We start from the raw sequence: 10,354 nt of genomic DNA on the forward strand, positions 1-10,354 counted from the left end.
AGGTCGAATACCCCCCAAAGAGGAGAAAGGGACATTGGGGAAAAGCAGAGTACGTCTCCAGGGAGCTGCAGGGCCCAGGCCTCACAGCCTGAGCATCTGATCTATGCAAGGCTCTAAGGAGGTCAGGGGAGATCCTGCCTTCACTAGCCAACAGGCCAGAGTCATGGCGGAAAAGCAGGCAGGGAGTCGTGAGGACAGGCACAGAGAGTGGTGTCTTTCATCCCTGGCTCCTGGGAGGCCAAAGTTTCTCTTCTGCTTTCTTTCTTTGGAAACACAAGGCAGGTTTTTCTTCCTACATCTATAAGTAACATAGGCTCCATGTTGAGAACTTCCCATAAAGCCTCTGGGCTCCTACGGCTCTGCCCGCTTCCAGTAGCGGGAGCTGCAGCTGACATTTTATTTCCTTTAGTTTTTGCCCGGAGATGGCCTTGTGTGGCTTCCTTTTCTCTGCCCAAGGGACTTGGCTTCACATAGAGAACAGGGCCAGGAAGATGTTGTGGGCCTCACTAACCCATGAGGAACTCTGCTCCACCCCGCACTCTCAGGACCTGTAATTCTTCCTAAGACATCTTGGATCTGGATCGAAGCTACTTCTCAGCCGGTCCCTAAGGCCTCCAGAGCTGGGCCAACAGGGCTAGCACCTGAAGGAGACCTAGAGGATATCCTTCAAGGTGCAGTTCTTGGGCAGCTACCAGCACCCTACATGAGGTGGGTTTGGGGCGTTAAAGGAAGCCCTCCTGTCCTCTCCCCCCTCCCTTCACCTTCTTCCCTTTCCTTTGGGGTTTTCGAGCCATCCCCCCAACATCTGCTGCCTCTCACATTAACCACTCCCTCTTCTTGGCAGATGAAAAGGGGCCAGATGTTGCCCGACAGATGTTCAGGTGGGAGACAAGGTGGGTTCACCAATTACAGTCTCATGCCACTGGAACCTGGCAGGAGTCAAGGCCCCCGTGGAGCCCCCTCTGGGAGGTGTTTGGGTGGGTGGTACTGACCGTGGCAACCTCGCAAATTGTAACTTATACACATCTCTCCTCTCCGCCCACACGCAAGTCTGAGCCTTGTGCCAAAAATGCCTTTCCCAGACTTAAAAGAAAACCCCAAAGAGGAACCTAACCCTCTGAGCCGCCAGCACCCATAGGCTGGGAGAGCTCTGGCTTGGCGTTCAGAGAAAAACCAGCCAGCCGAGGGGAAGTAAAGAGGGCATGGAAACCCACATGGAACAGCAGTGCCCGCTTATCCCGCCCTCAGTCACCACCCCTCAGCTCCCCCCCTCCCCAACCCACACCTCCCACACCCCCACCACAGCAAGGGACACCGAATGTCACCCGGGAGCCCACATCCACTCCCTGAAACTCTCTTTCGACGCTTCAAGAGTGGGAACGATGACAGCAGGCACCCCAATTCCTGGGAAAGGAGGCTCTTGAAAGGGGTGGCCTTGAGACTGGGTCTTGAGGAGAGAGGCACGGCTCCTACCTTCTATCAGCTCAGAGCCTTCGCCTCCCCCGTTTATTGGAAGAAGAAGAGTATGGAACCGTAATAGTTTGTGGTGTCGATGAAGGGCTTGGTCGTGTCGGGCTCTGTACTAACGTCATCCTATCCCTAGGCCTTCAGTGAATGCTGCCCATTCCCTCCATTTTACAGAGAGAACAAGCACAGAGAGGCGCACAGTTCTCTCCGGGATGCAGAGCAAAGATGTGGGAATGGCCGAGTATATATACAGCTAAGTCGTGTGCCGTGTCCTCCTCCCCAGGCTCTGTGTGCAAAGGGCCCTGCAGCCTTTCCGAGTCACCTGCCCAGCTCTCTCCAGCACTGGGGAGGCAGGAGCCATACGCTGGAGACCGTGAGCACCCTGGGGGCTTCAGACAGGAGGCCAGCCTGTGTGGCATACACGCTAAGCCTGTGCTGTGCACGGGGCTTTGGGGGGTTAAACCACATTTCCAGCCCCAAACCCCTCTATACAATGGGTCAAATGTCCTCTTTGACATTCCTGTTAGTTCCTATCTCTCTCTCTTTCTCTGTCTGCCTGCCTCCCCGCCTGTCTGTCTGTCTGTCTCTTCCACTTTGTCTGACTCTACTAGTCTGTCTGTCTTTGTCTGTCTCTCTTTATCTGACTCTGTCTCTGTCATTCTCCCTCTCTCCCCTTCTCTTTCCTCCTTTCACGGTCTGTCTCTGTCTCTCTTTCTCTCTCTCATTTTTTAAGACAGTCTTAAATAGCTCAGGCTGACTTTGAACTTGCCGTTAGAGGGGAAGGATGACCTTCAATGCCCGATCCTCCTTTCTCCGTGTCCCGAGTGCTAAGACTCACAGGCACGCTTGGCTTGATGCAGTGCTGAGAATCGAACCCAGACCCCATGCTCAGGAAGCAAGCACCCTACCAATTGAGTCATATTCCCAGCCCCAACCCCCTCTATACAACGGGTAAAACTGAGGCTCGAGGAAGCCTGAACAGATTAACATGCCCCAGTCGTTAGTTGCTAAGTAGCTTCAAGCCATGAGCCCTGTATAAGGGGGCCGGCAACTCCCTCACACTGGTTCCCCTGGAGCCGAACCCAACCTTTCACAAACCCAAGTCTCTCCTTGGAGCTCTTTTCCTCATCTAAGGAATAAGGAGGTGTGGTCTCCTCCACCACAATGACTGGTTACTGAGTTGTCAGTCTCAGTTCTTGTCCTGACTTCTGAAGGCAGGATGGTTCATCCTGCCCTGTCCCTCCGCTCCAGCATGAGTAGTGCCCAGGGCCCTTCCCCAGGAGCTGCTGCTTCAAGGCCTGTGTTGGAGCCCAGACAGGACATCCAGGTTCTGAAGCCTTTCCTCCCTCTTTCCCTCCCTCCTTCCCTGCTCTGGAAATGACTCAAGAAATCCTGACACTGACTCTGGGAACTGAGACTTAGAGCTCCAAGGCCCTGGTCTGTTGAAGATCATTTTGGAGAGACTCCTGGTGAGTGGGTAATGGAGGTGAAGGCTGGGCTGGGAACATAGCTTAGAAATAGCACACTTACCTAGAATGCCTAAGGCTCTAGGTTTAACACACACACACAGACACACAGACACACAGACACAAGACACACAGACACACAGACACACACACACACACACACACACACACACACACACACACACACGACTCACTAAGCACAGGTCTTCAGATGTCACAAAACCAGACATGTACATCAAGCAGTTAGAGCAGAGGGACAAGTGTGACCCATGCAGCTACAGCCCTGTGAGTTTTGACAGAGATGTCAAAAATGCATACTGTAATACTGTATTAACAGTAACATCTTCAACAGACAATGCTAGGAAGATTGGCTTCCCCCAGGATGGAGAACTAAGAGAAGTGTTTAGCCCCACCCTTCATAGGAAGAACTCCAAATGGGTCAAAGAAATTTTTTGAGGGTTTATTTACTTTTATCTTATGTGTGAAGGTTTGTCTGCAGCCATGTATGTGCACCTCATGCATGCAGTGCCGTGGACGTCAGAAGAGGACGCTAGTCACCCTGGAACTGGAATTTTAGATGGTCGTGAGCCGCTGTGTGCACACTGGGACTCAAACCTGTGCTGTCTGGAAGAGCAGCCAGTGCTTTTAACCTCTGAGCTATCTCTGTAGCCTTGGGTCAAAGCTCTTAATGTCAGACCTTTGACTCTGACTCTGTTGGAAGAAAAAGCGAGGCAAACACTTCCAGATACAGGTTGCCTCCTTTCTGAGTGGACTTCTGGTTCAGGCAATGAAGGCCAATTGACCAATAGGACCCCATGAGATGAAAAGACTCTGTAAAGCAAAGGGGGTGAAATGTGCAAGAACAGCTTATAGAATGGCAGATCGTGTTGCTCGCTCTGTGCCTGACGAGTTAGTATCTAGAACATACAAACACAAAGTGAGCAGACGGCTCTCCAAAGATGAAATGCAAACGGACTTATGAAAAACCAGCTTCCCCGGCGAAAGACACTCAAAACCACACTGCGTGCATTTTGCCCCAGTCAGAATGGCGGGCATCAAGAAAACCAGCAACAGCAAGTGCTGGGGAGGCAAAGGGGAGCCCGTTTGTATTGCTAAGCTAATCTTGCCTCAGTGCAAGTCCATTAGAAGGTTTTCAAGAAACTGGAAACAGCTGGGTGTGGTGGTGCACACCTTCGCTCCCGGGATTTTGGAGGCAGAGGCGGGCGGATTTCTTTGGTTTGAAGCCAACCTTATTTACATAGCGAGTCCCAGGTCAGCCATGACTGCTGAACAAGACCCCATCTCAAACAACAAACAAACAAGCAACCCTACAGGCAGAATTTTCACAGGATCCAGTTATACTACTCCTGGGCGGTCACTCAAAGGAATCCCAGAGCCACAATAGAAGACAAAGGAAAGTGTATGTGCACATGTGTGCTTGTGTGTGTGTGTGTGTGTGTGTGTGTGTGTGTGTGTGTATACAATATATATATTCATTCTTAAAGAAGAATGTGGACCCATCACATGCAGGAAAATGGAGCAGTCACAATCACACAAATTAAATATAAGAAATATGAGTAGTATGTTTTCCCTCATTTGTGGGTCCTAGATTTTATATAGGTACCTAAAATCATGTATGTAAATATGACAAGAAGGTAGAAGTGAAACTGCCCAGGGGGGCAAGTGGACGGGGAGGGGCAAGCAGAGAGAGGGAGGGAGACGTGGACGAAAACGCTCCAAATATAATATACCCATCCATCGATTTAAAAAAAAACTAATGAATTTAAAAACTTTTACATTTTAAAAAAATTTAAAAAGAGAGCCTGCTAAAGGCAGGTTCCTAGGAGCCGGGGTTAAGTGGCAGAGCTCTGGATGTTGTGCTGAACCCCAAGTCCAGGGTTGTCTCCCCACCTCTCAGAAGGCCAGGTCCGCCAGATGCTAGACTTTCTTCTTAGTCATTACTCTTTCCTTGTCTCAGAGTCTCCTGGAAGGTCATGTTTTCAGGTCCCTCCCCTTCAGGTAACCAAGCAAGACTCAGCTTTGATGTGGTCACCTCAAGGCCCTGCCATCAATGGGCCCAGTATCTGACCTGCTGGGCCGCCAGGGGCCGCCGGTTGGCCGTAGTGGGTGCGGATGAGGCCTGGACACACAGTCCCACTGTGTGGGGCCAGCTCACACACACCCAGACCCTGTGGGCAGTGAGGGGCTACTAGGAACTTCTCTCCAGCCTGGGGTTGGGGTGAGGCAGACAGGGCGGTTTGAGGAGCTGGTCTGTAGGGAGGCCTCAAGAGCCGCCATCAAAGAGGCCTGGTAGACACGGCGCCATGGTGGGTGGGGAAAGACTGGCGGTCACTCATCTCCCGCCAGGCTCAGTGGAGGAGGAGGCCGCAGGGTCAAATGCCCAGGATGAGCAACCACCAGGGCGGGCTGTCACTGGGGGATTCCTTGGGCTTTGGGATATTGGGGGCTAAATCCCCCAAACCTTCCTGTAACTGGGTATAGGCTAAAGCTTCGGAAAGGACACAGACCTCTCCTGCTTTCTCCCTATTTGGTGCCATCCAAGTCAGGCAATTTAGGCTAGACATGTCAGCACCCGACCCCATGTTGTCAGCACCCGGATATGCCCACACCTGTGCGTCCAGTTCCCATCTCTCCCTGATGTCTAAGAGTCAGGGTCTGAGCTGTCCATAGACCCCAGCCTCTGAGCGGGGCCCTCTGCTCATCTGGTCTCGTCCGTAACCCCAGAAGATTGGTGATGCCACCATCTCCTACAGAAGGGGAAACCGAGGCACGGGATGGCGAAAGGACCTCCCTGTGTGAGCTAGGAGAGGCCCCATGTAGGCTTCAATGGGAAAGTCCAGCTCCGGAGTCTGAGCTTCTGTGGAACGGCCGAATTGGCAAGCCGAAGCCATCTCTGTGTAGGGAGCCCCCAAACCTACAGCAAACAGAGCTACCCACTTCCTCAGATCCCAACCCCCACCCCAAAGGCACATCTTGTCGCCTGTGTGTTTGGCAGACACACTCTGCCTGTGTAGGAGCAATGCCAGGTACCTGCAGCTTGGAGGTGCCTTAGTGCCATGAAAGGCCTAGGGTTGCTGGCCCCTGACAGAGCCTAGGATGGTCTCTTGGACCCTCCATTCTCTCCTTGGCCTCTGTCACAGGGTGGGGTTTTTTCCTCCAAGGAAAAGCATAGGGTATCCTAGGCTCAGTGAAGGACCTGATTCTAGGAATGAGAAAGCCTGAAGGGGGGGGGGCCTGGGTAGCTTCTGGAAGGTTCCACACAAGCCCTGTCTGACTGTGAGACAGCCCAGTTGTCTGTCCCTTGTTGCTCCCAGAGGCTCCACATGCCAGTTGAGCATTGATACCCAGGGGCAGGGAGGGCATGGAGAGATAGACACCAGAGAAAACAGACATGAAGTTATTCTCTTCTGGTCTGGGGGACTCAGGGTTCCCCGACAATGCGAGGGACCCACCCTGGGTGGGGACAGGGACACACAGGGCTTGGGGTCAGCCTGTCCTCAGAGCACCAACTCTAAGTCACATGTCCTCTTTTATAATGAAAGAATGGTACTCAGAGACATTAAGAGTCTTGCTTGGAGTCACACAGCGCATGGGCATTGGTGACTGGCAGAGGACTGGGTCTTCTGCCAGCACCACCCAAGTTAGCTTGGGTGAATTTCCAGACCCAAACCCAACACACTCTGCTTCCACAGCCTGAGACGGGAAGCTGGAACATGGCTTTGTCAAGCTCTCTAGGAGTGGGACTGAGGGCCTTGCTGAGGGAGCGAGGAGGGTCGGCGTTTGGAGGAGGCAGGACAGGGGAAGTGGAGAGGCTGTGAGAGAGCAGAGACAGGGGCTCCCTACTGCAACACTCCCAAGGTGGAGGATCCTGATAGCCAGTGTGTGTGAACGCAATGGCGCTGGAGTTCATGACCTGAGCAGAAATCCAGGGTCCATGACCCTGGCTGGAAACAATGACAATTTTCCCTCTGTTAGCAACATTGAAACAACGTTCAGCCTCTTTTTTCCACCATGATGGTGTCACTGCCGGAAACCACAGGTTGTGTTAGTTCTCCGAAGGGTCATGGCAGATGACCCTTTATATCCATCGTCAGCATTCCCCCCACCTCCAGGTACACTGAATTTTCGATCCCCAGGGAGGGCTGCTGTCACTGGGGTGTCTCCAGAGAGGCCCGAGGTCACAGTTCACAAACTGGCCTTAATATGTTGGAAACTGTTCCCCAAGCTCCGGGGCCCTCCACAATCCTTTTGAATACGTTTTGTCTTTAAGAGTGCAGTTTGGGGAGTTCCCGGTTTTCTGAGAGTCCAGGATGGTGTGTGACTACAGGGGATCCTGAGGCTGGAGCTGAGGGGGTTGTGAATTAGGGAGCTGAGCAAGGAGGGAGATACGAGACAAGGGCAGAGATCTCTTTGGGGTCTCCAGGCTTCGGGGTGACCCCAGCTTCCTAGGTACCTTCCACACCTGCTGACCGGGGACCAGCCACTCTGCCAAGTGACCTCTTTCTTCTTGGGCAAGAGCTGCTATGGTCTTTTCTTTGTCCTCCTGCCTCCAACCTCTAGGCCTTTGTGTCAGGACCCCCATCTAAGGCAGCCGGCGCCAGCCCTGTCTTCTAAGGTTCCTTTGTTTTAAGTCCAACTTCTCCATCTTGCTCACGGAGAGCAAGTGTTTTTTTTTTTTTTTTAATAAACTCTTACTTTCTTGCAGAGCGATTGCCTTTAACCAATACCGAAGACTACAAAGGGTGTGTACGTAGTAGAACAGCAATGGCTGGCAGTTACCGGACCCGGGGCAACCATTCATCACCAGCCACAGCCAGGTTCGGAGGGAGCATCCCAGCTCTCTTGGCTCAATCACAATCTAACCAACCGTACAACCTGCCCCAGGCTTCCCAGGTCATCGGGAAAGAGATGCACCTGATTTTTAGACAAGTTCTTGCCACACAGACCCGAAAGTGTCCCAAACCCTCGAGAATCAAGTGCTGAACACTGCCATGGTCACAGTGGGCCACCTCTGTATCATCTCTGGCCACTTCCACTCAAAAAAAGGCACTGTCTCCCAACGCTAGAATTCTAGACTATTCTTCTAGTCTAGAGGAGCTAGTCTTCTGAACGGCTCAAAGCAATGCTGTCTGCACAGCCCAGACGACAGAACACCACAGCTAGAGGGAACGCATCGGAGGGAGAGATGTGAGTGATCTGTATTGGGTCATTTGTTGAGGCTGGCACAGCTGTGTGGCTGAAACTTGGGGACTGGGGTGCCCTAATCTTAGGTGACAGCCCCGTGGGCTCTGGCTAAGGGTCAGGAGAGTAGCTGAGGTATGAGAAGCCAGCATACCTCAAAGGCCAAAGGCAGGGCAGGTCTCTCTGGGGTTCAGAGGCTCCACATCAGACATCTTGTCCCTATCCTTACAGGGGGATACATCCCAGAATTCCAGATCCTTCCGTGCCATGAATAAAGACAAAAGCCACCCCCAAACACCTTCCTCTGTGGCCAATACGTCAGACTTTCCAGGGACAGGGTCTCCCACAGTATCCGCCGGCGTTGAGCAGATTCCCATAGAGGCCTGTGGGTCCTTTCTTCACCCTTTGTCTCCACTGTCCTGGGAGGTGCACAGAGAATGCTGGGGGCACGCAGCCCTGGGCCTCCCCGATACCTCTGATCTCTGTCTGTCTGAGCCCTGGTCTGGGTAGATTCTCCCTGGTGCCCTGTGGGGGAGACAGGAACCGGAGGGCGGCTCTCTTGCCTTTTGCTCTCCCCATCCCAGAACCCTCTGAGGTCTATAGGTAGCCACCGCCACTGTCACACTCGACCAGCCAAGAGTCAAAGTCACACCACGATGCTCATACCAGGAGACCACGGAGGCCACCAACCCCTCCCTCCTTAAGTTCTCAGAGGCTAGCCCCTGAGGCGGCCAGTCTGAGAACGCCACAGCTCCCCACCAGGAAAAGCCAAGCAGAGGCCCACCGTCAACACTCACCTCGTATGAAGGTTGGCGTGTAGTTGGGGAAGGAATCGAAGATGCTGTTGGAGGCCATATCCCACGCTGACAGAGGCAAGGACTCGTTGGCCTCAGGGGGTCGGGTTTGGACCCGCTTGGTTGGCTGCTGTTTTGTTATATATTTTTTTTCAAGTTGCTTTCAGAAATAAAAAAAAAAGGGAGGGGAGGTGTTGCCTTTTTTTTTTTTTAAAGTTTGGTTTCTTTTTTTTTTTTTCCTCCTCCTGTTGCTACAAAAAAGAAAAAAAAAAGGGGAAAAAGAAAGAAAGAAAAAAAATGGGGGAAAGAACGCGAGAGTTATCTGTGGGCGAGAGAGAAGAAAATCTCCAAGGAAAGAAAGTTTCGGTTTGTACCCAAGAATTTGGCCTCCCAGTCCCACAGGAATGTCTAGCCACAAATTCTCAGCAGCGCTATGTGCAGAGTATCATTAAATGGTGGGAAGGGGCTCAGAGCAGCCAGGGCGGAGGAGCCCAGGGCTGCGGCAGCGAGACCAGACTCAGCAGCCCGGATGAATGAATGAATGAACCAGGCTCGCCCTCCACAGAGCCCAGGCTGTGGCGGGGGCCCAGGGTGGCCAGGGGGTGGGGACGCCAGGAGCCAACCAGCTCCTCGGAGGGCCCTGGAGGCGGTGAGGGCCTGGCCTTGTGGTTCTGTGGTTGAGGGACCAGGCCTTCCCAGTGTCAACCCAACCTCACATCACAGGGTGCAAGAAGCCAGCTCCCGGCCTAGGTCCATTGGCTAGGCCACTGTCACCTGGGCTGTGATGTCACAGCCCCTTAGAAGATCCTGTGGCTACACCCCCCCCTTCTTTGGAGGCTGAAAGGAAAAGAATAAAAAGAAAGAGAAAAGGTAGGGTTTCTGTTTGTGGGTCTGGCCTCTTCGTCGTCGTAGAACCCAGGAAGCAGAGCTGGGAGCCACTGAGTGGGCAGTGGGCTGTGGTTTGCAATGGCCCCGGAGACACCGTCATAATGAAAGGCAGCGCTGGTCTGGCTGACTCTTCCTCAGGAGTCAAAGCTTGGTTCCCTCAGAGGGTGGAGGACCCCTCCCCACGGCTGTCACTGCCCTGGGCTGCGGCTGACACCCTGCCATGCCCGTCACCACACTGCCAGGCAGAGGCATCCACATATGTGGCTGGGTGGCACTTCAGGGGGTTTTATGGGAGTTGGGATTTATGTACAAATTGGAAACACATGGAGCACGGCTGCTGTGGCCTGCCCACCAAGAAAGGCCTTGCTTGGGAAGCTGGGGCATGGCTGTGCCGGGACTGCCCCTCCTCCCTGCTGGAGCCTGAGGCCTGAGCTCACTGGTCTAGGGCCTTTGGATGCCCTTGGAGTGTTACAGGCCGAGACTCTGAGCTTCCTGACTCAGGGCCTTTGCGTTGGCCAGGCTCTCTGTCGGGTGTGC

General features: G+C 53.2%; 1 protein-coding gene across 2 annotated transcripts in view; it reads right to left on the bottom strand.

Annotated features, from left to right (window-relative positions):
- Positions 1–9,031, bottom strand: part of Runx3 (RUNX family transcription factor 3) — a 57,682-nt gene extending 48,651 nt beyond the window's left edge. For both annotated transcript variants that reach the window (XM_032896290.1, XM_032896298.1), the window contains exon 1: positions 8,933–9,031. In XM_032896290.1, the coding sequence (XP_032752181.1) occupies positions 8,933–8,990 (58 nt within the window). In that variant the 5' untranslated portion in view covers positions 8,991–9,031. The remainder of the gene's footprint in view (positions 1–8,932) is intronic.
- Positions 9,032–10,354: the final 1,323 nt, after the last annotated feature.

Source organism: Rattus rattus, chromosome 1 (assembly GCF_011064425.1).
Source record: "Rattus rattus isolate New Zealand chromosome 1, Rrattus_CSIRO_v1, whole genome shotgun sequence".
Taxonomy (NCBI): domain Eukaryota; kingdom Metazoa; phylum Chordata; class Mammalia; order Rodentia; family Muridae; genus Rattus; species Rattus rattus.